Below are 27105 nucleotides of genomic sequence, written 5' to 3'. Positions count from 1 at the left end.
TGCCGGCCCTCCCTCGCAGCGAGGCCGGCAGAGGAAGCTGCGGCCTCAGCAGCTCCGCCTCCCCGGCGCTCCCACTGCCGCGCTGCGCGACTGAGCCGGCGGAGGGGCGGCCGTGGCAGCTGCGGCTCTGGAGGATCCGCGGTAGGAGCGACCCCCGCGGTGCGTTTGGGCGGGCGAGGGGCGAGTGTGTGTCGGAGAGGGCTGGACGGGTGTCCCCGGGGTGGCGGCAGCTCACGGCCGCCTGGACTGGACGGCCGGAGTCGTGGTCCCGTCGGAGTGACAAGCGGCTACGAGCCCGGGGCGAAGGGTGACATTTCGGGGCTCGCAGCAGCTCCGCGGTTCATGGAAAGGTGCTCCTGTCTCATGGGCAAATCAGGTGCTTTCAGAGGAAAATTAGTGTGTTGCAGTCGCAGTTCGTACTTTGCTGTGACCTCAGCTTAGGTCGAACTGATGATTGTCTGCGTATGGTTAAGCAGAGGAAGAACGGCTACGATGGTATCCTTGTCGGAGCCGTTAGACAACGTTTTTGTGAGCGTCTCTTTCCCTGGCCCTTCCTTTCTGTGTAATGCGCTTTCCTTGTTCTACTTACGTGGGCTTAGAGGGTCTTAAACCAGAAACTTAACTTTAAACTCTTGCTATACTGTGTGTGAGACAGGAAACACGTAACGGTGTGCAAGGCAGTGGGGACTGTGGTCTTGGGGTAGTTTTTCCTCCTTTAGCAGGCCAATGGCAGTTCCTGGAAGCTTCCTCCTGAGGAGGAGCAGCCGAGGGAGATGCCTTTTGAAGGGAGTGGCAGAAGTCGGGAAAGTAGCTCAGCCAAAAATCGCTACAGATGCATTGGGGCAGAAGAGCTGAGGCGAAAGTGTGGGGAGAAAGCAGAGTGAGGAGGGAAGAGGCCTGGTGCAGCGTGTTTTGATGGAGCCGATGAGTAGGTTTTTACACCTCTATAAGTCTGCCTGCCTTGGGAAGTGGGCATCATCCCTTGTCATGCCACCAGGGCGCTGTGTTTTCTGTTAGGTGCTTCACAGGAGTATGCACAGATGTCAGAAACGGTACAAACCCAGTGCTAGTGTATGGCTACATTGAAGCTTGAGTGCATGAACGTTTTCCCCACAGCCTGCCTGTTTCTGGGATTTCCTGGTTTTTAGCTTGTGTAAGAGCCGCGCAAGCGACTCTCCTCCCACTGATGCAGCAGATAACTTGCGTGGGGAAGTGCCTGTAGCTTTGCCTGTGGCCTAGTCCCTGTTGCGTTTCTGCTGAACTTTTCCTTCCTGAAAATGCCTCTGACTCACTCTCTCCTGCCCCTGCAGCCTCATTTGTAAAACAGTGTGTCGTACACAGTAAATAAGCAGCAAGGTTTTGAAGGTCCTCATGATGTTGCTGTTAGCAGTTATATTTATGTACCTTTCTCTTGCTTACACCTCAGTTTAAGGTTGCGGAGACAAAACATCTCTGTGAATCTGGGTTTAAATTCCCTGGAGTAGTTATCCCACTCATAGGCTGCACAATTTCTTCAAATTGCCCCAATTTCTATAGTTGAATTATTAGACTCAGAATTCTGTGAAATGTTGAGTTACTAGTGAAACCACACTGGGGTGGAAATATTTCAAGGAGATATTTGGCTTAACAAAGAAGCACAAGTGTAGAATTACATAATGACTTAAAATGCATAATCCAGTCTACTACAAAAAGAATTCATAAGATGGAACATCCAGAGAATCTGTTTTCATAGCACTGTGTTAAAACTGAAATAGTGATGAACTTAGTTTGAAAGCAATCTAGGGATGGAAGAAGAAGCTGTAGTAAAGGCAGAGATGTAATAGAAAAGAGCAGGTGGTTTAATGGTGGCTGCAGAAGGACTGGGACTTTTGAACCAATACAAACTCCCATTTACTTTTAGCCAAGGCTCAGGTATAATTATCCATAGAAACTTCTTTGTCAGCTTGAAATTGTAGTTAGAGGTATCCTTGAAATGAAGTACACAACTGAGCGATATCAGCAATGTACTTTGTTTATTTCATACATATGATTTGTCTGCTACCTTGAAACATGTTTCTTACTGGATATGTATTTTTAATTGTATGTATAAATTATTGGAAACAAAGGTAGAGATTTGTCAGTTCTATGTTGTGACTACTGTTGCTCCATATTTGTTGCTGAGCTCACTACAAAATCTTTGGGAGGTCAGATCCTGGCTAAGGCAAGCCTAGAGTCAGGTATGGAGCTGGTTGGAGACCTGCTATTACATTATTCTGGACAGCCAATTCTGCCTATGCCTAGCACCTTGTGTTATGTATGTGTGAAACTATATTCATACTATGCAGCTGTCACATATGCTGAGTGTGAACCAGTGCTAATTATTAGGCTGTAGCAACTTACACTGTGTAGAGTTTGTGTGTTGTTTAAAAAACCCCAAAACCAAATCCAACCCCACACAGTCCTGCTGTGCCTGTCTGTTCCCTGTACAGTGCAGAGCATCACTGTGCTGTTTGAGCAGTAAAAATGTTTTTTTTTCCTAAGACAATATACCAAATAATTGAATTGAAAGAAATCTTTTGCAGATAATGCTTCCTTTTTGGGTTGTTTGTGTGTTTGGTGGTGGGTTTTTTTAGTTGGGCTTTTTTTGTTTGGTTTTTGTTTGTTGTGGGGTTTGTTAGGTTTTATTTTTTTGGAGGGGGTTGGTGGGTTTGGTTTTTTTTTTTTTGGTTAGAAAGCATGGGTGGGGTTTTGGGGTATTTTGAGGGCATTGGGAAAATGTCACCAATAGGTTACTTTCTTCTAGCTTTAGCTCAGCCGTTGTCTTCAGGAAGCACTGGTCTTAATTTCCTTCCTTGTTAGTATTCATTTCATCATTAGGAGAGGTAGGCTTCTGATTCAGGTTTTTGGATCCCAGCTTCTGTCAGGTTTAAGAAGTGTCAGTCAAATTAATCCTTTAGGATTTAGGATCATTAAATAGGGCAGGGTGCTAGGTTGGACTGGATGATCTTGGAGGTCTCTTCCAACCTGGTTGATTCTATGATTTTATCAGAGATCCAAATGGATTTTCAGTCCTCACAGGGCCCTCTGCTAAACCTTACTGCAAACATTCAGTTGATATGCATGTGAAGTGATGCTCGTGATTAATTTACACATCTAATTCACATTCCCACGGGTGACAACGAATGTTGGGTTTCTGACTGTGGCCTAGCAAGTTACTGTAAATTGGGTGCTTAAACTGCCTAAAGTGCTGAACTATGAATATGCATTTTACTGTTGTTAGAGAGAAGAATTTTCATGGGAAATTGAATGCATTCTGTAAATGCTGCACCTATCTATAGCCTAAATAGCTGGTTATTGGCTGCACTTCTTTTCTGAAAGCATTCAGTTTTCCCTTTGCTGAGAGAATATGTGTAGCTTACGTATCTTAGAATTTGGAGGAAGGGGGGAACTGCTTTTTATTTAATGTAATAAGCCCTAGGAATGATCCTCTGTTCAGGCCAGATTTGAAGGCCATAGTCTTGCTTTCCTTTAACTTTGTGTGTTTATGGGTGTTGTGAAGTACCTGGATCTCTGATTTGCTGAACTGGTTCTTTCTTGAATAAGTCAATGCCTGTAGAGATGTAATTAGTCAGTAGTACTTTGTAGTCAGCAGTGAATGAAGTGCATCCATTTGTTTACCAATGTAATAATCTTCCCAGTGTTGTTGGGCAGCTGTGTGTAAGCCTTTCACAATCCAGAGAGCATGAAAGCCATTGTTAAGAAAAGGTTGATGCATTTGCACATTGATATTGGTCTTTTCATCTCAGGAGTCCCAAGGCTGTCAGCCTGGTGCACAGCACAGAGGTTGTGTGCACAGTCCAGGGTACATCCATACAGCTTTTAACTAAGGTTCCATGCAGTCCTATAAGTGTGCCCTTCTTTGTGAGGCTGGCACTTGATTAGCTTGGTGTTACTGGCTTCTTCTGCATCCTGAACAGCAGGAAGTACTGGCAGAGGACCTAATGGAAAACTTTTGTTGTCCTTACATTCTTTCTGCCTTGCAGGTCTGGGTAGCACTTCTGCACCAGGTCCACGCCCTGGCTTTGTTCTTCAGGCTTGGGCTCAGCAGCTAATTGAAAAACAGTGGTGTGCAATGAACAATTAAGTGTTTTTACAGTAACTCTTTTAGTGTACTGAATGGTACACTGTTGCTTTAGTTCCGAAGTATTTCCCCCAGAGACTTTGTGAAATGAATTAATAAGTATTTGCCAGTTCTAACTGATGATGTAAGAATGTCTTCTTATGTGGGTAGAACTTAAAATAGATGAGTATAAATACCTGAGGCCTTAGTTGGGAACATAATTCAGCCTATTTATAGGGTGACTGGTTTCTTTGCAAGGGATTTTTTCATATGATGAGTTTGAAATAGAACATCTTTGTTATGTTATTTCTTGAGACATTCCATAAACCTATTTTGGTATTATTTCTTGCTTGTTGTGTCATTAGGAAAGTGTCTTTATCTGTGTTGTTATGTATGTTTTACCTGTCTGTATTGTAAATATTCCAAAGAGAACATTGCTAGAGTGTGCTACAAAAACAAATACTTGGATCAGGGTAGAATAGGAAGCAATTCCAAGAGGTCAGCTTCGGTATGAACTCAAAACCAAGCACAGTAGTATGTGTCTTTCTATTCAACCAGTTGCCATCACAGTGGATCCATATTGGGGAATGGTGTTATGTTGCTTGTCTCCAGCAGACCCAGTTCTACTGGCTACTAGAAAATGAGTTTAGCTCCTTGTCCTTTTCAAATTTGGACCCTCTGTGAAGGATTTGGGTGTTGAGTTGTCAAGCAGATGTACCAGTGAGAGGTGAATATGCTCAAGCTAGGACAGTCTTGTCTTGAAAGGTGACAACGGGGATAGTTATAGGACCTTTTGGTCCATATTTGCTTCTGTAGTTTGGCAGATGCTAGTTACTGCTACTAGATGTGCAGAGAACTTTGTTATGAAGTGGCTGAGTAGCCTGTCACATCAGAATTATCCTTTGCTGGGTACTGAAGTCTTAGTTGAATGTTGAGTCAGCTTGGTTTTGTTTTCTCACTCTCCAATAAAAGCAAGCATTGAAAGGTCCTAGTTGTAAGTCAGTGTCATGGTTCTTTTAAAAGAGAGCTGACAGAAATTAAACTCTCAAATCAAATTGGAGAGAAAAATCAGAATTAGAGAGAGAAAATACAGAGCTAGACATTATAAAGCAATTATCCCATCCATGGCAAACCCCACTGAATTTTTTCCCATCCCAAAAAAACCTAAACTCCACTTCTCAGTGCTCCAATCCTCCCCCCCACCAACGCCTCCACCATCCAAAGAGGCCTACTGCTTACATGTTCTTCCTGATAAAGTGGCTCCTGCCACACACACAGGGGAGGAGGAGGAGGAGGAAAGGAGAACAAACTGCCCTTGCTGTGAGTTTATAAGGAGATAGCAGAATTACAGGATTGAATAACAATCTTCTAGTCCCCAGAAAATTTTTAACCTTATAGTCTCAACCTGGGACAGTCAGCGAATCACCTGGGAAATTCCTTGTGAAATAGATGACCTCAGAAATCCCTTCTAACCTAAGTTCTTCTATGAAATACAAAGCTTGCCCTGCCCTGGTGCAGCCAGCATAAAAACAGTTATTTCATTATCTTTGAGAATCCCATTTTGGTTGTATATTATTCACACATTTCTCTGTCACATGGAGTGTTTCCAATGCTGTTCAGATTACTCTTCAAGTGGTGTTTAGCTCACTTTGAATATTTTATACTGTTAAACTTTTATGTCACTTACATGATGAGTAGTGATTTTAAAAAATTAACTTTCTGTTACTAAAGGTTTGAGAATTTCAGTGCAAATATTTTCACTTTTGTCTAGAATACAGAATGTAATCACCTTGTGTTAGCATCTCCTGTTGCAAGGCTATGGTTTATGCTTCTGGCACTGAAAATGATGCATGAATGTTCTTAGCAGTTTTACAGTGTGGTTGTGGCTTATTGGTCTATCTTACTGCTCATCTCTTCTTTGCTGGACATGACATCTGTCATCTGCTCTGCCTTATTTTGACTAAGACTTGTTGGTGTTACCTTTCTGGTACTTCACCTCCCTCTGTCCCATGCTTACCCCAGCAGGTCAGAAAAATGCTGGATTGTCCTCCAATGAAATGTTGGATGATGATATTGAATTAGATGATAAAAAATGGCATTATTCCTGACACATAATACTGGCAACCAGTTCAACTGGATGGCTTTTAAAAGCCCCCTTGTTGGAATTTGTCAATATTTCATCATCTATTCAGAGCTGCAGGTTGGATTGTTGGTTTTGGAGTTTCTTTTTAGGAAATGTGTTAGTACTCTTTAAATACACATTTTTAGATGAAGGTAAGTAAAGATTTTAAGGGTGAACCACGAATATTAAGTTCTGTGTGAAAGAGGTTCTCTGAGTTTCAGCTGGCATGAACTCAGCTATATTAAGCCCTGTTGGAAGAGGAACACTTGCTACTAAATTAGTGGTTTTGTAGTGATAGAGAGGCTAGACAATTACACAGAAGATTTCATGAAAAAACAAATTGCAGGGCCATTTATCTGTCAGGATGAACAATATTATGCATCATACAGGAAAGAACAACTTCTGTGCTGTGCTAGGTAAGCCAGAGATAAATCTTGCTCAGGCTTTTAAGCTAGAAGTTAGCGAGTATGATGCTGACTGTGGTTTAACCTTGTCTTGTGAAAGCATAGTGGTGGAAGCCTCAGTTTGCCTCTGATAAGGATCCACAGCATATTGTAAGGTGGTAAATTCTGTTCTGTTGGTTTCACAATCAGGGCTTGGTCTTGGATCAGGTTCTACAGTTTATAGCTTTAGGCAGCCTTTTGTACTGCATCCTGGTAATTAACCTGGAGGAGTAAAGGTCAAAAGTTTAACTTGTTACTCTCTGGGAAACAAGCATAATTAAACAAATTCTTTTGTGCAAATGTAGTCCATGGTCTTTTCGTCCTTTTTATGCCCTAGAATTATTTGGCCTTGGCATATCTGGAGCCTGAACAGCAGCTGCTAAATAAATTCCAGTGAACACAGTTGCTAACCTTATTTCTGTGGCACCTTGGCAGCCTTACAATTTTTGTTCGTTATTGCTGCCATCATTGTGTGTTTAGTGTATTTTTGTTAGAAATATCTCCAGTTGTAGTCCTATTCTGCTGTGCCGTGGCATAGAGGAGTGTATTTGCAAGACTGTTACCGAAAGTGTGTCACAGATTTAATCTGTTATGGGCAGGTCTGTTCCCTCTTAGCTTTGCCAAAGCAGTAGGAAAATGCTCAGGAGCCTGAATGGTTCATGGCTAGCAATGTGTAGTGAGATAGCCATGTCCACTGCAGGAGTAAAACCTCAGATCTTTATTTAGGATTTTGTGGTGGACCTCCAGGCTGAACACTGGAAACAGTATTTGTTTTCTGTTTTCTTCGAGGCACTCCTTCTGCCCCTGTGTGGCTTGGTTGGTTGGATTTCTTGACTTGTCTGATGTACTGCTACTTTTATGGCTGAGCAAACACAGACTTTACTGTTCCTGTATCCTCCCACACTGTATTTGCATAGCAGGGTGGACTTCTGCATCTTCTGTACCTTGCCCTGTGTGAGCACCGCTGTCAGTAGTGTCAGCAGGCAAGTGCTACTCATCACTGATAATCTTAATAAGATTTTGTCAGTGTAGCAAGAGAATTTTAGGAGGATCACAGAATCAACCAGCTTGGAAGAGACCTCCAAGATCATCCAGTCCACCCTAGCACCCAGCCCTAGCCAGTCAACTAGACCGTGGCACTAAGTGCCTCAGACAGGCTTTGCTTGAACACCTCCAGGGACGGTGACTCCACCACCTCCCTGGGCAGTCCATTCCAATGCCAATCACTCTCTCTGGGAAAAACTTCCTCCTAACATCCAGCCTATACTTCTCCTGGCACAACTTGAGACTGTGTCCCCTTTTTCTCTTGCTGGTTGTCTGGATGTGCTGATGAAATGGAGACATGGTTGTAGGAGCGCTTGGGGAAGTTAACATAGGTGGATAATTATCTGTTAATTTAGACAAATGCCAACAGGAACCCAATGAAGTACAGAAAAGTTAGTGAGGAAAATGAACCTTGGAAAACTGCTGGATAAATGCAGTGTTGAAAGAAAGCAAGTGGAATGTTTATCTGTATAATGTTTGTGTATATATATATGTGTGTGTGTATGGTAACTTTGTTTTTTATTATTGATGAAGTTAGCTGTTATTTATCAATCTCAGCTTTAATTGGCAAAAGGCTCTTTTATTTAGTTTTAATTTGAAATGAATGTTCTTCACAGGATTAAAAGAAAACAAATAATCCTTTTAAGAAGCACAACACCTATCCCATTGCTCCCCACCCTGCACCAAAGAAAAAAGCAGCCAAACCTCTTTTCCTTAACATTTTACCTCAGGCTTCATTGAAAAAGCATATTTTTCTTCTTCCTTTTTTTTAACTATTCTGCAATCATTTATGCATGAAGCTAAAAATAAAATAGAAAATGTTTTTTTAAATTACCTATGAAGAAAAGAATAACTTAAATGCTTTGATAACTTGTAGCTAAACACCATTCACCTTGGCTAGTAAGCATTATGCATGCTAACAGTCTGAGTTGTAGGGTGATTTATTTTGTGGGTTTTGTGTGATTGGAGTAGTAATTGTTGTGGCTTTTTTTGGTACCATGATTGTGTGTTATTATGTAAAGCCAATTAATGATACAGTGGGGATCTGAAGTGCCAAATTGCCTTCTCTTGATGTTTAGTGTTTGTTTTTTTTCCCTTGGCTTCTCTCTACTTGCATGCACACAAACCTACTCATTTCAGCAGTGAAAAAATTGTCTGTATACACTGTCCTGTCCTGACGTGTGGCTGGGGCCTGGCAGCTCCCACCAGCAATCACATGCTGGTGTTGAGGCTTTTGAGAGCATGGTGCAGTGCCAGAAGGGAGGAAGGTGCCTGCTCTATTTCCAGCAGAGGAGAATAGTTAGAAATGTTGAGGTTTTGCTTTTTGGCCTCGTGAGTTTGAGATCTTATCAGTCGTTGTATGGGTAACAACAAGCCTTGCCTCTGGGAGTTATGATTCACTTGGGACAGCAGTTCCTAGCAAGTGTTCTTTGGATGGACTTTATAACATTAATATAAAGTGTTTGTCTTTATCAGGTTCTGTAAAGCTGCAGTGAAGTGCAGTTGCCTTTTGAGGCTCATCTCTCTGGAGCATTGTAAAAGACTGTACCTTTGTGCTCTTCATGTAGCATCAGTGAATATTCAGAAGTAAACATGCATTATTTTGCTGATGACCATGAGAGACCTTTTTCCAGGATTCAGCTTCTAGCATGAAAAAAGGACACAGATCAGAACTAAATTTTAGTGTGGGATAAGCATTGGGCATGCATGGAAAAATAAGCTTGATCTCCCTGATGACTGCTGCCTGCAGAAATCATGCCCCTGCTGCATATTGCACAGGCACTGTATGTTGGACTCAGTGCTGTAGGTCTGACGTGCTGTGTTCACATGTGAAATGGAAAATTACCTAGAGCTTAGTCATAGAGAAGTGCTTGTATAACCAAAAGTGTGTTGTCTTTCTAGCTGCAACAGACTTGAGATTTAAATTATTCCAAAACTAGATCACGCTGCAGTGAAGATCTTAGAATCATAGAATGGTTTAGTTTGGAAGAAACCTCAAAGATCATCTAGTTCCAACCCCCTGCCATAAGCAGAGATACCTCCCACTAGAACAGGTTGTTCAAGGCCTCATCCAACCTAGCCTTGAACACCTCCAGGGAGAGAGAATCCACAGCCTCCCTGGTCACTCTGTTCCAGTGTTTCACCACTCTCACAGTAAAGAACTTCTTCCTAACATCTAGTCTAAATCTCCCCTTTTCCAGTTGAAATTGTTACTCTGCATCCTATCATTATCAGACCTTGTAAATAGTCCCTCCCTAGCCTTATCCTAGGCCCCCTTCAGGTACTAGGAGGTCACTACAGGGTCTCCTCGAAGCCTTATTTTTATGCTGAAGAGACCCAACTCATGTAGCCTGTCCTCATAGAAGAGGTGCTGGAGCCCTCTGGTCATCTTCATGGTCCTCCTCTGTACTCACTGCAACAATCTGATGTTTTTCTTGTGCTGGGGTCTCCAGAACTATACACAGTATTCCAGGTGGGGTCTCATAAGAGCAGAGTAAAGGGGAACCAAGCTGAAGGGAATGTGGGAAAAACATGTATCATGTTATAGAGAGCATCTTTTAGGCATTTGATAATGATGTGAAGAATTCTGTGAGACTTTACCCTTCAGATACAATCTGATTAAGAGCAGTGTCATATTAGCTAATCTCTTGTTTCTACCATTGAATATGCAGAATTGGACCACAATGTTTGTAGGTGGCTTTGGGTTCCCTATGTGTTTCCTGAGGTTTAAATCTAGACATTTGTGATTGAGAGTTGATGGGTTTAAAACCCGATTCTGTCCCTGGAGGTGGTCAGGAAAAGCCTGGATGAGGCACTTAGTGCCATGGTCTAGCTTGACTGGCTAAGGCTGGGTGCTAGGTTGGACTGGATGATCTTGGAGGTCTCTTCCAACCTGGCTGATTCTATGTCGTCTAGTTTCCCAGCTGTGCATTCTGCCTGGTGTCTTCATGTGTGGAGCTGGGTGAATTGTTCACTCTGTGAGTAAATGTAGCAAGAAGTACAAACAATTTTAAAATAAATTGAATATTTGCCAACTGTATTTTCTTTAAAAAAACCCAAAACAACAAAAAGTGTTGGGTTTTTTTTTCCATTCTCTTGTTTTGCTGCAAAAGAGCTGTGTGTACCAGAAAGAAAAGCTGAAATGATTATGCACAATGAAAACAATCCCACCCAAAAAAATCAGCACACTCTCCTCAAATCAAAACAAAATAAAACCCTGCAACTGTAATCCAAAACATGGCAAAAGAATCACTAAAAATAACCTTGAAAAAGTTAAGATTAATTCTGGGTGTTTTCTTCATCTGGAACAAGCTGCTTGAGTTAATTTTACCATGCTTCAGTGTAAAGTAATAGTTTCTGTATTCTAGAAAATATTTTTTTGTTTTGCCCTTATTTTATCAGTCCTTTTTTTTTACCTCCACTTCTGTTTTGGACAGCACAGACAAAGGCACTATCAGCTCTAAGAGATGAAATTTGTTACAGTGAACTTTGCCTTTCAGAAAAACCTTCATATCCTCTTGCAGTGCTGTAAGCACAGAGTGTATCCCTTCTGCTCTGTACTCTGACCTTGAGCTTTTGCAGATGTTTGCATTTAAATGCCTGCTAACATTTTTTATACAATTACTTGCTTGAAGACATGACTTGTTTGTCAGATAATTTCTACACTGGACTAATGAGACTGTTCTGTATAGGTTGCAAACTTCTGGAGACTTTAATAGTACATTAAAGTAAGCATATTCAAATAAGGCTTCCTTAACAGCATAATAGACAAAGCAAGCCAGAAGTAACTGAAACAAGAAAAACAGTCTGAGGAGTGACTCTACAACTACTTCAGAATCTCAACCTGCTTATTGGTCCAGCAAAAGAAAATGAGAAGTTTCTCAGGGAAGAGCCTGTGCAGCTCATGCTGTTTATGTCGAATTTTGCTAACTGGTTGCTACAGATATGTTGTTTATTAATCCTCTGTGGTGTAATTAGTCAAGCATTATGGAAAATAACTGTATCACATTTACTTTTCAGATATTTCCAATGAGTTACCCTGGCTATCCCCCAGCAGGTGGATACCCACCAGCTGCCCCAGGTAAGTTGTTTAGATTAAGTAAGTGTTAAATGGCAATGATGGTCCCGTCTGGCATGGGAAGGTAGGATGGATGAAGAACAAGACTGTACAGGGTTTTATTGATTCACTGATGTTTTCTGTGCTCTCTCGTAAGTCCTACTTCATCTAGGCTGTGGATTCTGATTTATATGATGTGGGTGCTCCACCATGTGCATGTGTAAGGTCCATTTTCATTCATCTCAGATGAAGCACACAACACTAAAGACAGTTATATTTTGAACAAAAATAACAAATATGAAGGAACATCCTGTCAGCACTGGGTCTTGCAAGCAGCTGGTGAGAAAAATGAATATGGAGAGAAATCAGTTACACAATTCAAAACCATATCCCACCATTATTCCTAATCCATTTGGTTTAGGCAGATGGTTGTCTGTGGAAGGGAGAGGACTGTTAAAATGGATGCAAACAATAATAATAAGCTGATGAAATACGTAGTAACTGCTTGGTACCAAGGTAAACTTTATAGTTCTTAGTAATGAACTTTAGAGTTGTTAGTATTATTGGTAGAAAAGGAAGCTGGAATCATAGTGCTATGGTAAAAAGTGAAGTTAGGCAAACTAAGGAAGGGGAAGCAGTGTACAATGGGAAGCCAAACTAGCCTGGGAAGATAAATCTCATTTCTCAGGAGAATATTCTGGCTTAGACTGCTGTGCAGACAAGATGCATGTACTGCTGTGTGCAGCTGAGTGTTGTGATTTGGGTAGCTGCGAATGTACCGCATCGTGCTCTGTAGACATCTCTCAGATCAGCAGCCCTAATGGAATTAATAATATCTTAGTGCTGGAATACCCAGACAGCTTTGTAGTTTAAGGGAAGCTACTAACTAGTCAAAATATGATGTCTATGATATTGACTCCTGAGCATTAATCCCCAAATGTGTTTAGAGTTGTTTTAAATGAGAACATATAGATTCAGTGGTAACTAATGTGACTAGAAATATCCAGTGAGGCTTTTCTGTATATCTAATTGCACTACTACTCTGCATCTCTTAACCTGATTTTCCTTCTCCCATACTGCTGGCACTGAACAGGCATTACATTAGACATGCAAAGAGTAGACTTTAAAAGGTGTAGTTTCTTGTTTCAGCACAGCTTTCTTTCATTGCAGGTAGCAGTCCCTGGGGTGGTGCTGCCCAACCACCTCCAATTGGTCTAGAAAATGTGGCTGGCTATGCCAGTCAGTTTAATCCCAACTACATGGCTGGAATGGTGAGTTTGCCTTTGTTTAGTATCTTTTACTGTGACACAAAGATGTGTTTCTCGCATTGCCATTGAGAAGTTTATCACTTGAGTGCTGTGCCTTTGTATTGAGTTTGTCTAAGTGCTGAGCACTCAATATCTCCTGTTGAAGAAAGTGGACATTACAATCTATTCCTTATTTTAGGAAATCATTAACAATTAATTAAATGTCAAAATGGAGAGCTTGAATTCAAAAGTCATGGACGTGAAAGCAATCAAACTTGGAACTTTGGTTAAGCAGAGGACTAGAGAAACAGATTATTAACACTGAGTATCCGTTGTTAATATATTCACATTGACAAATGCAAGCCAAGTTTTGCAGTTTTGCCTATCACCTGGATGTGGGCCAGTCTGAATAAGGAACAAGGCTGTGTCGGTGATGTCAGTGACTCATCCTTGAAAAGAATGGGATCAGCTGTCTCTTACAAGTACTGATGTTTAACAGATGGCAGTAAAAAGTTTGAACATTAGAAATGTCTGCATTTTCTTCACTGTGACTTTTTATCTTTTTTTGCATAGAAAAGAATTGAGTGACACTTTTGACAGCTTAGCCTGGTTGGTAGAAAGGCATTTACATTATAGATGCCTTTCTAAGGCAATGATTAAATGAAGTGATTTGGCAACCAGCAGTCGAAATGAGCAACAAACTATCTGGGTGCATATAGCAGTATCCACAGCAACTAGCTTCTGAGAGCACTGCAACCACCAAAAATCAGTTCATCTGGTTCCTTTGTAGAAGAGAAGCTGAGTTTGTCTCATGATACTGCACGTGGAGTGGAGCATCTTTGTGGTAATTTTTGCAGATGGCTTTCCAAATGTAGTCCAGGAACTCTTGCTGCATGTAAACTGCTCATGCATCTAGTGCATCATAAAACACACAGAGCTTGCTTGTGCATCATAAACCATCTGGAGCTTGCTCATAGTGAATTCCTGCACTCAAATGATGCTGCAGGCATGTAAGGGAGCTGTGGACAGAAAAGGGACAAGCATAGTCTTTTTTGATGGGATTAGTTGGCACAGGATTTTAGGATAAGAGGTGTGTAGGTGTTAGTGCTCTCATGTCTGAATGGTTTGTAGTGCTGAAGGCAACAACAGGTGTGTTCATTCACCTTCTTGATGTATGGCAGCTGATGATTATAGTAAAGAAAAAGTCAACAGAATACAGTGTTTTTTTCCCATTTTGCTTGCCAGTAAGACAGGATTCTTGCAGATGCAGAACTACCTATCTGTGTTGGTAGAGAAGGGGGTTACATTGTGTTAAGTGTGTTTTTGAAACTCAGTTGTTGGGACACCTTCCTATCCCTTGCTTCGTTTGCTGTCATTGCAGGCATCCAACCTTGCAGGGACCTTTGGGGGAGCAAACATGCCACAAGGGATGTATCCTTCGACACCAGGGAGTTATCCCCCAATCCCTCCTGGTGGCTTTGGGCAACCTCCATCAGGACAACCCTCTTACGGAGAGTATCCTCCACCTGGAGGAAATGCACCATCAGGAATGCCAGCTTACCCAGGATATCCAGGTGGCACTGTGCCAGGCCAACCCACACCACTGCCTGGTCAGCAACCTATGAGCTATCCAGGACAACCACCAGCAACTTTCCCAGGGCAGCAGCCAATGCCAAATTATCCACCAGGCCCAGCTGTGAATCCGTCTATGCCCTCTTATCCAGGAAGCGCAGGACCTACAGTTTCTCCTCTAACAGTAAGAGCATTCAATGTTTTTGTTTTGAGATGTGACCATATATATATGTCCTCTCTGTGTTTTCTTCCTGTAAACCCACCCTAAAATTGAAAAAAAAGTCATTCAAATAAGTTTGATGAAAAAGAGAGAGATCTTCTCCAAATGCAATCAATATAGACTTGTATGACTTCAAATAATTGCCAGTTTATGACATGATCCAAGGAGAAAGATTTGGGTTGAATTAAAATTTGCCTTCTTTGACTTAACAAAGTATTTCCAATTGTATATACAATTGTAAAATCATAGAAAAAAATAGGTTGGAAGGGACCTCTAAAAGGTCCAACTCTCTTGCTGTATGCAAAGATACCTTCAAATAGGTCAGGTTGCTCAGAGTCCTGTCCAACCCAGCCTTGAATATTTCCAGGAATGGGGCATATATGACCTCTGTACCAAATTTGTTCCAGTGTTTCACCACCCTCACTGTAACAAAATTGCTTCTTTGTATCTAGTCTAAATCTACTTTCAGTTTAAAACCATTGCCCCTTGTCCTGTTGCAGTAGACCCTGCTAAAAAGTTTGTGTTGATCTTTCTTTTAGGCCTTAAGTTCTGACAGGCTGCAGCAAGATCCACTCTGGACTTTTTCCTCAGCAGGCTGACCAAACCTAACTCTTTGAGCCTTTCATCATAGGATAGCTGTGCTATGCCTCTTACACTCACTTCCAACAGGCTCATGTCTTGTGCTGAGGACTCCAGAGCTGGACACTGTACTCCAAGTGGGGTCTCACCAGAGCAAAGTAGAGACTCCCTTCACTTGCTGGCCATACTTCTTTTGATGTGGCCCAGGATACAGTTGCCTTTCTGACCTGCAAGTGCACATTGCCAGCTCGTATCCAGCTTTTCATCCATCGTGCTACCTCCAAGTCAGGACTGCTCTCAATCCCTTCATCTCCTAGCTTATATTGATACCAAGTATTCATACTGGGGGTCCATCAGGCCTAATTAGTTGGGTAGTAGATTTAATACCAGTGACCCTTGTGCATTGTCTCGTATTTTGGGTATAGAAATGAACAAATCGTTTAATGTACGGCTATTTTTTTTCTCTTACTTTTCAAACAAAAAGAAAATTGATAGCATTCCTCAATAGCAAAGCACTAATGTACAACTCAACTTGGTCTGATTTTAGCATGGAAACCGAGGTACAATCACTGATGCACCAGGATTTGACCCTCTGAAGGATGCAGAAGTCTTAAGGAAGGCCATGAAGGGATTTGGTGAGCAGTCTGTGGATATACGTTTCAGTTAAAAGTAGAACTACACCTTGATTCAGCATTGATATTTCTCCCTTGTTATGTGTGTTCTCAGTGAGCTAGTTGACATGTAGACATATTTGGATATCAGAATAGTTATTGAAAGTTCATAGAATCAACCAGGTTGGAAGAGACCTCCAAGATCATCCAGTCCAACCTAGCACCCAGCCCTAGCCAGTCAACTAGACCATGGCACTAAGTGCCTCATCCAGGCTTTTCTTGATCACCTCCAGGGATGGTGACTTCACCACCTCCTGGGCAGTCCATTCCAATGCCAATCACTCTCTCTGGGAAGAACTTCCTCCTAACATCCAGCTTATACTTCCCTTGGCACAACTTGAGACTGTGTCCCCTTGTTCTGTTGCTGGTTGTCTGGGAGAGAACAACCCCCACCTCTCTACAACCTCGCTTCAGGTAGTTGTAGAAAGCAATGAGGTCTGCCCAGAGCCTCCTCTTCTCCAGGCTAAACACCCCCAGCTCCTTCAGCCTCTCTTCATAGGGTTTGTGTTCCAGGCCCCTCACCAGCTTTGTTGCCCTTCTCTGGACACCTTCCAGCACCTCAACATCTCTCTTGAATTGAGGGGCCCAGAACTGGACACAGTACTCAAGATGTGGGCTGACCAGTGTTGAGTACAGGGGAAGAATGTGGGCATTAGCACCATGTAGGCATTAGCAACATCATGAGTTTTGTGTTTGGTTTGGGGCTTTTTTCCTTTTTTTTTTTACTGTTTGTGACTGGGAGTAGAGCTTGAAGTTCTGTGGCTGTACACAAGAGGAGATACTGTAGATGAATTAAAGGCTCACATGACATTTGGTTGGGTTTAGAAGAGATAGGATGGAATGGAAGAAGAAAGCAGAGTCTTCAAATGATATGCATGCTCATCCTATGGTGTCTGTGTGCACATACAGGAACCGATGAGCAGGCTATTATTGATTGTCTTGGAAGCCGTTCAAACAAGCAACGACAGCAGATCATCCTGTCCTTCAAAACAGCGTATGGAAAGGTAAAGGCATCATGAGAGCAGAAGGAAAAGTAAAGGAGAGTCTGCATGCCTTCATTGGAAGTTGGAAGGCTTAGAGATTGGTAACAAAAATTGGAAGTTGCTTAAGGGGAAGGTGGTTGACAAGTCATACCCTGTTTTGGGTTCTGTTTTAACCCACTCTTTATCTTTCATACACTTTTAAATGAAATATGTAGAGCAGTTTCTCTGCTAAATGATTACTTTGACTCTTTGGTCTCTGCAAATCTACTTAATTGGACATTAACTATCTAGATGTACATGGTGCATTGTACTGATTTTAGGATTGTTAAGTGTAATAGATTTACGTCGAAGATACATCACTGATGCTTATGCATAAAGGATTCTGGTTAAAATCCACAGGTTTTCTATTTGTAAGTTTGGGTCTTTATGCATTTTATTCTTTGTTTTTACTTCTCATTAGGATTTGATCAAGGATCTTAAGTCTGAGCTATCAGGTAACTTTGAGAAGACAATCCTGGCAATGATGAAGACACCTGTCATGTTTGATGCTTATGAAATCAAGGAAGCTATAAAGGTTTGTATAGGAGATACAAATTAAAAGGTAGAGGAAATACTTGAGCTGTTAAAACTTTTTGTAGTCACTTAAAAGCTTGAACTTACATTCCCTCCTCTCTGTCCAGATATTCAACCTACTCTTTGACTGATCTGTATCCCATTTCTGGGAAGTATAAAATAGTAAAATAATAGTCAAATTGAATGCTATTAAAATGGAGAAATAACCTATTTTATAGGTTCAAGTTAAATACTATTTAATGGGTTAGTATTGTAGCAAAAATATGTTAATACATACACACAAAAAAAAAGACAGAAACTGGGCTGTATCTCTATAGGTCATTTATTACGTGGTCTTGAGTATGCTGCTGAAGTGACTCTCTTCTAAACCAGCTATGCATGGGACACCTTTGTTTCTGGGGTTTTGCTTGAGCTCTAAAGAAACTGATGATAAAATAACTCACAGTTTCCAGTTTTTCTGCACTCAGTGTTCAAGGAAAAATTAGTAGTCAGAACACTAGATTAATAGATTTTGGGCAGGATGGACCTTCTTTTTATCTTTCCCCCCACCTCAAAGTGTGTTTTGCTAGCTCATGCTTAACCTTTTCTAAAATATAATGTAAGTATTATGTATTTTCTCTTCAAAGCAATATGATTAGTTGATAAAAATTTAGGCTTGGCTCAAGCATTTGGTATATCAATACAATGTTTAAATTAAAATGAAATAAGTATTTCCATTACTGATTCATTGTGTATATTTACCTGGGTTCTTTTTGCAGTTTTAAGAAGATAAGAAGATGAAATAGTATTACCTGTAATGTAATTGCAGCTGCTATCTATTAGATAATGAAAGTTGCTTATAAGAATTTAAAAAACCCATCTTAAACAGTGTAAAATAATTGATTCTTAAAATGCCTAAAATTTGATGTGGAGGATGACATTTGTGAATGGTATTTTGTTGTCATAATTATTTCAATGATCTTTTCAACTTGCATCTTTAGTACATTTCTGTGTCTTGTGTTCTAAGTGATGTGTTTTCCCCTTATGCTTTTTTTAAGGGTATTGGCACAGATGAAAATTGTCTCATTGAGATCTTGGCTTCTCGCAGTAATGAGCATATTCAGGAGCTCAACAGGGTCTACAAAGCAGGTTAGGTTTGTTACAATTCTGTCTTTATTTTTCCTTTCTTAATCACTGTCTGACAATATGAATTTAGGAAATGAGCAGGGTTCTGTGATGATTCATAACTGTCTCTCTCTTCCAGAATTTAAGAAAACTCTGGAGGAAGCAATAAAAAGTGATACATCAGGACACTTTCAGAGGCTTTTAATTTCGCTTTCTCAGGTACATGCATACCAGAATGTTGGAGTTTGGGTTTTGTGTGTGTATCTGTGTAGAGTTTGGTGGCTTAAAAAAAAGAAACCACAAGTAACACATTTGTATCTTCAAATTCTTTCAGGGAAACAGAGATGAAAGTACAACTGTTGACATGTCTCTTGTCCAAAAAGATGTGCAGGTCAGTAGAAATTCTTCATAATTTCTGAGTACAGTCAACTCAGTGCACTGAAATTTGACTGTGTGGTTTCTGCTTACTTTTAGTTTTGGATACCTTTTGACTTTTTTTTTATGTAGTGTTTAAGTTTCAGTAGATGTAAGTGATGTGATAAGCCCTGACAGAGCATTAGAGCTATGCAAGTCCATTACAGAGATGAAGCTTTTGGGAATAGAGACTGTAGGGGACTTTTTATCTTATATTCTGTCATCTCTCTGACTTTTCCAGGTGTTGGGTGACCCCATTGTGCTGCTTATTAAAGTGACTTGAGGTGGCATATGTGGGTTGAATTTTAATCTATCCAACATCTGTATTACCCTTTACCTTTTATTTTAGGAATTCCTAATTTTTACTTTAAAAAAGGTAACTATTGCACTGTTACATTTTTCTGTTGTGTCCCATTTCACAACATAGGAAAGAGAAAATCCTGGATTATTTAAACAGACTACTGTTACAGAAATAGTTTGCCTTAGCCAAAAGAAAAGAACATTCCAGAATGTATGTAGAGGCTTAGAGAAAAAGCTGGGTCTAAGACCTGTTAGGAAGAACAATTTCCCCTCCTAATCTGGAGTTCTTGTGTTTGAGCACTTAGGCATCAGTAAGATAGGAAGATAGCAAGCATAGCATATTGTAGGAAGGTTAGAACTAGTTGCTATTTATTGTTTGCTCTGGTTTCCCAGCAGTACATGTATAATAAGTATAAAAAGAGGAAAGGCTGCAGTGAAGCAAATCTGCAACTCATCTTTTTGGCCTGACTGCTTTACTAAGTAATGAAGTGTGAATTCCCTTCTGTGTGCAGGAGCTATATGCAGCTGGTGAAAACCGTCTAGGAACTGATGAGTCCAAATTCAATGCCATTCTGTGTGCAAGAAGCAGAGCCCACCTCAGAGCAGGTAATGATGCCCTCTGTGTAAAGAGCAACTTGACTGCCTTGTATGTACTGATAAGGAGCGTGATGGTTGATCACTTAGTCTCTGAGATGTTGAAACTTGCCTAAGTGTAGAGTTAGTATCAAGTTTAGAAATGCAATTGAAACATAGACATCCAGTGTGCACCAGTGCCACCTTTTCTGGGAGGCTGATACCTTAAATTTTTCTCTTCTATTAACAGTCTTCAGTGAGTACCAGAGGATGTGTAACCGGGACATCGAGAAAAGTATATGCCGTGAAATGTCTGGAGACCTGGAAAAGGGCATGCTGGCAGTAGGTATGTGTCATCTCAGCCAGTCTGTTCCCAGTATTCCACTACAATGGCTGGGATGGTAGCATCTGTGACTTCAGTTAAGGATGTCTTTCTTGGTACTTCCACTTTTCTTCTTTTTTATACTGAGCTCTCTGTGAAGTCAGTTGTGGTTAGCAAAGCCGGGCACTTAATTCACCTCAGTATGGCACACAAGCTTTTGCTTCAGGCAGCTGCAGAATCTACATTTCACAGGTTAAAGTGGAGAGCTAGTAACTCTGCTTGGCATTGTTTTAAGAAGGAAGCAATGAGAACTTGTACCAACTGTTATTAGTGAGTATGGAAATGGAATATTTGGGACAGCTTTGGAAATCAACTCAATAGTGCCATTAACCCTCTAATGAGTTACTAATTAGTTTCTCTTTTTGGTAGAAAGGAAACATATTTGATTGCAAAGGGGTTAATTTTTCCACAGTTCCTGTGGTTACAGCTTCCTTAAGTCTTTGTAAGTGTCACCAGTACTTCTGAAGAGAAAAAATTCTTAGCTTGAGTCTACTATTGTCTCTTGAGAGGTAGTTGTTATTTTCCATGGGACTGTGAAAAGGTCTCAAGTTGTACAGTAGCTTTATTTGGAATGCTTTATTCTAGATAATATTATGGACCTTTTTCTCTTGTCATTTGTCTCTTATCTCTTAGACAAGTCTGCTTCTTTACATCACTTTTTTTTTTCCTCCTGTTCATTACTGTGAATTTACTGTAGTATCTAGAGCTGATGCTTTTCAAATGTTGTTCTTTGGTTTTGAACATGGTAGTGAGTGGAAAAGTGTAACCAAAAAAATCCAAACAAATAAAAACATGCAATGACCAGACTTAACAGGAGAAATGTACTTTGCATCACTTGGACAGGAGAGAACATTTGGCTCAACTGCAACAGATTTTTTTTTTCATGGAAGTTTCTAACACAATACTACAAAATGGTAATCAATTTTTAAAGCTTTATTTTTTTTCACTCCTGTCCTGTGCATATGTGAACCATGTAACTGGTTTTCTTCCTTTGGCCAAGCTGTCACTGAGGTGGCCTTTTAATGACCCAAACTGGGTCCAGTTCTGCTGGTGTGAAACATTTGTGAACTTTTTCCAGAATTCAGACTTTGTCACCTTTAAAAGCTGTAGTTAGAAAACCAAACCTGGGGAAAAGAAGTGTTTCCCAGTGTTCTAGAGAAAAGATTGCCTCAGTAAAGAAACTGTGCTGTCAGAATTTGGAAGGCTTTTGTCTTCTTGGAGTCACATCACGTGCAGTCACTTGATGGGTCTCCATGTTGATACAGATCCAGAATTGGGACTGTAGCTTGCAAACAAGTGAGTAGCCTTTTGTGCAAGAATTGCCATTAGTGTTTGGTGAATAACTCCTTTGGTGAACAGGTTTTTGTTTGGGTTTTTTATCTGCGTGCATATATATGTATGTACATACATCTGTATCAGTCAGTGCTCTTAGTGTCATTTCTTCTGTGAATATTATTTTCAGGAAAAAAAGGTCTAATTGAAAATATTTAATTTTGCTTTCTTTAAAGCTTTCTGGATTGTGCAGCTGGTAATTTATAATACCACCCTCAGACATCTTGGAGTGCAAGTGTGTTGTTTTAGCTAAATACAGTGATAAAGAAACACACATTCCATTTGTCATTCGTTTTTGAATTGTATTTTATGTGTCATTGATAACTGTGCTTGGTGAGCTGCTATCTCTCATCTACATTTTCCTATTCAGAAAAATACTTTTTCCTGTAGAGAGTGTGTGCTGCTGTGAAAATACCCCTTTGGGTTTACCCTTTTTCGTTCTGTTCTGATTTTACCTGATTGCTTTTGATACCTTTTTGTACTATTGATGTAAACCAAGCGTGGTTTGCTTTCTGTGTGGTTTGCCACAAATTGCATGATTGTGTATTAGTAACCAACACAGGAGTGATCCATAGATTTAAATTCTGATGAGTGGTAGAGGAGTCTTTCATTCTCCTGGTTAACATGACAGCAATTTTATTTAGATTTTGCTTTTTTCAGATTTCCAATGAGCTATGCTGAACAAATACAAAATCTAGACATTAGTAAGTAATGGCAAGAATTCAGGAGTCTTGGTGAACTTTGTGGCTTAAAAAAATGTAAATAACTTCAAAAGTCATTAAAAAAGAAAAAAAAAGTGAAATTTCTGTCTGGGATGGCTTCCCAGATTGTACTGGGACAGGGATTGAGTTTGTCTTACCTTGCAGATATGTGGCCTAAGCATTTTTAAGTTAGGAAAAAGGAAGCCACAGGCACCACTAACTTCTATGTTCCTTCAATCCTTCTGGGAGTCCCCACACCCTCTTTCCACTTCATGAGCAAGAATCTGATCCCTAGACTTTAAATATTCATTATGACTACTTCATGTTAGATGTTTTCTAGCGATGGAAAAATACGCTTGGAGCCATGAAGTGTAGTAGATGCTTTAATTTTATCGCAGCTGCTATTTGAATTAAACATCACTTCAGTGACTAACTGAAGAAGTGGGAGCTGCATTGTATCAAGTGTATGTTTATGTAAAAGCATGTCACTATTTAGGGTATTCTCAAAAGATGACTGTGATTTCTGATTGAAAAGGAGTGCTTGATTTTGGTAATTCTGATTTCTTTTTGCAGTGAAGTGCCTCAAGAACACGCCAGCTTTTTTTGCAGAGAGATTATACAATGCTATGAAGGTAGGTGTCTGTGACAAGATATGGAGACTTGGTGTGGGGTTTATTTTGAAGTGGTTGTACAACTCAGTGGAATTAATTGTTCATCTTAAAGGATTACTTGTTTTTCACTGGGCACATGACTAACAACATGCTATCGTTGTTCTGAAAGGCTGGGAAATCTAGGTGATTTGATGTATTTAACAGAGATGCATACAACTAGACCTTAAACAAAGCCTTCATTTGGTAAGGGCACAAATAGGAGGGACATTGAGATGCTTGAGCGTGTCCAGAGAAGGGTGACGAGGCTGGTCAGAGGCTTTGAGCACAGCCCTACGAGGAGAGGCTGAGGGAGCTGGGGTTGTTTAGCCTCGAGAAGAGGAGGCTCAGGGGAGACCTTATTGCTGTCTACAACTACCTGAGGGGTGGTTGTTGCCAGGGGGAGGTTGCTCTCTTCTCTCAGGTGGCCAGCACCAGAACGAGAGGACACAGCCTCAGGCTGCACCAGGGGAAATTTAGGCTTGAGGTGAGGAGAAAGTTCTTCACTGAGAGAGTCATTGGACACTGGAATGGGCTGCCCGGGGAGGTGGTGGAGTCGCTGTCCCTGGGGCTGTTCAAGGCAGGACTGGACGTGGCACTTGGTGCCATGGTCTGGCCTTGAGCTCTGTGGTAAAGGGTTGGACTTGATGATCTATGAGGTCTCTTCCAACCTTGATGATACTGTGTGATACTGTGAAATATGCTGAAGACTCATTGAAATTGATATCTTTTAAGTAGAGAGGTCTAGCTGAAATAATTAGACCCTTAAACTCACCAAATTTTCCTGTGCTGTTAACAGTCCTCCTCCTCCTCCCCCCCTTTTTTTTTTTGGGGGGGGGTGTTTGTTGGTTTTTTTGTGTGTGCAGTGGTTGTGTGGTTGGTTTTGTTTGTTGTGTCATCCAATATTTCCAGACATTACTAATACATTATATTTTCATTTTGTTTGTTTCAGGGAGCAGGAACCAAAGACAGGACTCTGATTCGAATCATGGTGTCACGCAGTGAGGTTGACTTGCTGGACATCCGTGCAGAATACAAGCGGATGTATGGCAGATCTGTCTACACAGATATCACTGTAAGGCTTGGAGGTTTTGTCTTGCCTGCTGTGACATGCTTTCTGCTTGTAGGAAATGGATCCTTATGCTGACTAGCTCTGAACTGCATGGAGCGTGGCTGACTCTGTTTGGTTTGCTGTGTTTGTCGGAAGGGTGGAAACTAAAGTGCCAGAGAACAGAGAGCTCGCTCTTTTGTGTGAGGGCTAGACGAGCTAGAGATAGGAAGGACAGCAACAAGCATGGAAGGAAGAAAAGCTGGTCCAGAGAGTTTTCAGAGACTTGATTTTAAGTCTGGTCTCTGTGCCAGTCTCTATATATGATCATGTAGAAAGCACATAATCCTTCAACTGACTAATGATGGTGTGTTGATACTGCAAAGCTCTGAATATACTTTTAAAAAGGTGCCACCTCCTTTTGAAAATACAAGGTTTTGGAAACAGACTTAGTTTTCTTTGGTGGTTGAGCTACCCAGCTACTGCTAGTAACAGCTGTAGTCAAAAGGATACCTAAAGAATGAGGAGAGTAACAAGAGGTAGAGGACTGTGAGTGGCATCAGTTTCATTTACCGTGTAATGAAGGTGCCAAAATTGTGAGCCCTTCTTCATTCCTTTTGCTGTTGATACCAAGGGTCTGCATCTCGGTTGTGTTTGAAAGGAATACTACATAGATAGTGAAGGGTAGTGTGTGCCCAAAAGTCTTGATTTGACTTTTCTGTCAGTAACTTGTCCGTTCTTTCTGATTATGTGCCATGAAAGATCACCTGGCAAAAGCTTTTACCAAGTGCGTAACTCTGCAATGAAGAGGTGATCCTACTACAGTTGTTACATGCCCTGTAAGCCCTAGCATGTGAATAAAGGCCAGGGAGACACTGGTGGAGAAGCTTTATCTGTCTTGTTTTATCTGTTTCTTCTCATTTTATCTGGCAGTAAAATCATTTTACTCCTCAGAAAGCGGAACAGGCCATACCCCTCTAATGAACATTCAAAACTTGGTTTCAGTAGTTAGGGGTCATGCATATGCACAGTTATGTGTATGTAAACTCTACTTCTTTGCATAAAAGCAGAGCTGCTAACATCCTTGAGAAAAAAGAAAGTTCATATTTCTTCCTTTTTTTTTTTTCCTAGTGTGTATACAAACAGGAGTGGTTTGTGTTTTGTGTATTGTCTTTTACGCATGCACAAGATTTCTTCTGACCTCTGAAGTGCCTCTTTGTCACTGTTGTAATAATACTGATCTGGACAGACCAGATTTCAGTCGTAGCTGAGGATGAGGGATGAGATAAATGCTCTAGCTGAAACTGTTCTGTGAAAAAAACTGGCAAGCCTCAACCAAAACTGGTTAATGAACAGCTCCTAGGGAACACTTTGCTCAAAAGAGTGCCAGGCAAAACTCAGCTAGTGGGGCCTTTGGTAGTAATCGCATGTTTGTTGTGTGTCCATACTGACACACAACATGAAAGGGATGTTCTCTAGTTATAGAGGAAAAGAAAGCCTTTAATCTTACAATATCAGGGCATTTTTTAATTGTTTGAACATAATAGAGTGAACTTTCACTTGCTACCCCTGGAAGAATACTTGCATTGGCTATAAGGAAAAGGGCTTCTCTATTAATTGTTTCATATTGTCATACTTCTTGTTGGAAGGTGACTCTTCACTCAGATCATTTTATTGAGCTATTCCCAGGTAAGTAGTTGAACCTGTGCACCAGATACAGTTTGGATAGGGAAGAAGCAGATTTTACTGTGTACAAGTATTAGAGCAGCTTCTAGTTAGCAGACTTCTTAATTGTTTGGTTTTGTTAGTTGTTTAGGTTCTTTTAAAAGAAGTTAACACTTGGTTGTTGTTTTTCCAGCCCTGGCTTCATCTCTTTTGGTCATTATTAGCATGTTTAGATGCTTAAACTTATTCTTCCTCTATTTCAAATCACAAATCTTTAAGTTTTCTTTTTCTGGGTTTCCTTACAGGGTGATACTTCAGGAGACTACCGGAAAATCTTACTCAAGTTGTGTGGTGGAAATGACTAAATGGAGCGTTGTGCTTTTCTTTAAGAAGCTGCTATTTTGGTTGTTTTGCTTTAAAGCATTATTTTTTTTCACCAAAAGAAAAAACCCAACAAACAAAAACCCCCAGAAACATGTAATGACCTGTTTCTCCTAAAGTAATTACCTTTTAAAAGTTAGTAATGCATATACCTTCAGGTAAAAAAACAGTAAGTAATCAATGCCAAAAAAATAGACATGTCAAGCTTATGTGCTATCTGTTCAGCATTCTCTGTAAGTAATCTCAGCAATCCATGAATGACAGGTCATTATTTCTTTTAGTTCTATTATGCTGAAATAATATGTTTGTTTTAGGGTAGGAAAAATCAAATTGTATGATTTAAGCTTTTATTTTGTATCAACATTACATGCCATTTTCATACAAGTTTTACATGTATTGTATGCCAAGTTGATTTCGTGCTAGCCTACTCCCTGATATGCGGAGAAACAGCCTTGAGTTTTGGTGTCTGGTTAAAACTCTTTTAAACAAGTTTTGTCCAGTTCTGTGTTTTTTAAGGAAGGTGTGTTCCACATTTCAATATTGCTAGGGCAGCTGTCACAAGGCAGTAGTGATGTTGACAGTAGTAAAGATTCTACAGTGAAGTTTTAAGGTTTTTGGATTGTGACTTGTGTGTATGTAAGAAGTCACTAAATTAAAGCTGTCTGTCTTCTAACTCTTTGCAGACTGTGGTTTTTGGTGTTCATGCTAATTTATGTGTGAGTGAACACTCAATTTATGTAACAGTTTTTTCTTAGTTCTTTGTTTGAATCCATAGAATTGTTCAGAAATTGTGTTGACAATTTGGGACTTGTGTGCTGTTGATGAGCAGTTGTCTGTACCCTGAGGTGTGTGATTTGTAGTTATTGCTCAATGTTTTCATTTAATAAGTTGTAATTTCTCTGGCACTTGGAACATCATATTTTTATTCTCTGCTAGTATAGATGACAT

At 40.5% G+C, this 27105-nt stretch overlaps 1 protein-coding gene across 2 annotated transcripts; it reads left to right on the top strand.

Moving 5' to 3' along the window:
• On the top strand, nucleotides 1–26830 carry ANXA11 (annexin A11). Of its 2 annotated transcripts, none has more exons than XM_064145432.1 (15): nucleotides 1–141; nucleotides 11729–11789; nucleotides 12936–13036; nucleotides 14394–14768; nucleotides 15931–16018; nucleotides 16964–17058; nucleotides 17498–17611; nucleotides 18648–18738; nucleotides 18854–18933; nucleotides 19049–19105; nucleotides 19941–20034; nucleotides 20252–20347; nucleotides 22990–23048; nucleotides 24016–24138; nucleotides 26082–26830. In XM_064145432.1, the coding sequence occupies exons 2-15, from the start codon at nucleotides 11738–11740 to the stop codon at nucleotides 26139–26141; spliced, it is 1485 nt and encodes a 494-aa protein (XP_064001502.1). In that variant the 5' UTR covers nucleotides 1–141; nucleotides 11729–11737; the 3' UTR covers nucleotides 26142–26830. The 2 variants fall into 2 exon arrangements, with proteins under 2 accessions (XP_064001502.1, XP_064001503.1); XM_064145433.1 differs by having other exon boundaries at nucleotides 4–159.
• Nucleotides 26831–27105: the final 275 nt, after the last annotated feature.

Source organism: Pogoniulus pusillus, chromosome 6 (assembly GCF_015220805.1).
Source record: "Pogoniulus pusillus isolate bPogPus1 chromosome 6, bPogPus1.pri, whole genome shotgun sequence".
In the NCBI taxonomy this organism is placed as follows: Eukaryota; Metazoa; Chordata; class Aves; order Piciformes; family Lybiidae; genus Pogoniulus; species Pogoniulus pusillus.
The sequence above is the reverse complement of the archived record's forward strand: the minus strand, read 5'-3'. Positions and strand labels throughout refer to the sequence as shown.

What these genes read in the sequence shown, in the direction of transcription:
- ANXA11 (XM_064145432.1), top strand. Translation starts at nt 11,738, where the DNA reads ATGAGTTACCCTGGCTATCCCCCAGCAGGTGGATACCCACCAGCTGCC. An exon ending in CCAACTACATGGCTGGAATG is followed by an intron (nt 13,037 to 14,393) that starts GTGAGTTTGCCT and finishes CTGTCATTGCAG; the next exon opens with GCATCCAACCTTGCAGGGAC. An exon ending in TTGTCCAAAAAGATGTGCAG is followed by an intron (nt 19,106 to 19,940) that starts GTCAGTAGAAAT and finishes TTCTGTGTGCAG; the next exon opens with GAGCTATATGCAGCTGGTGA.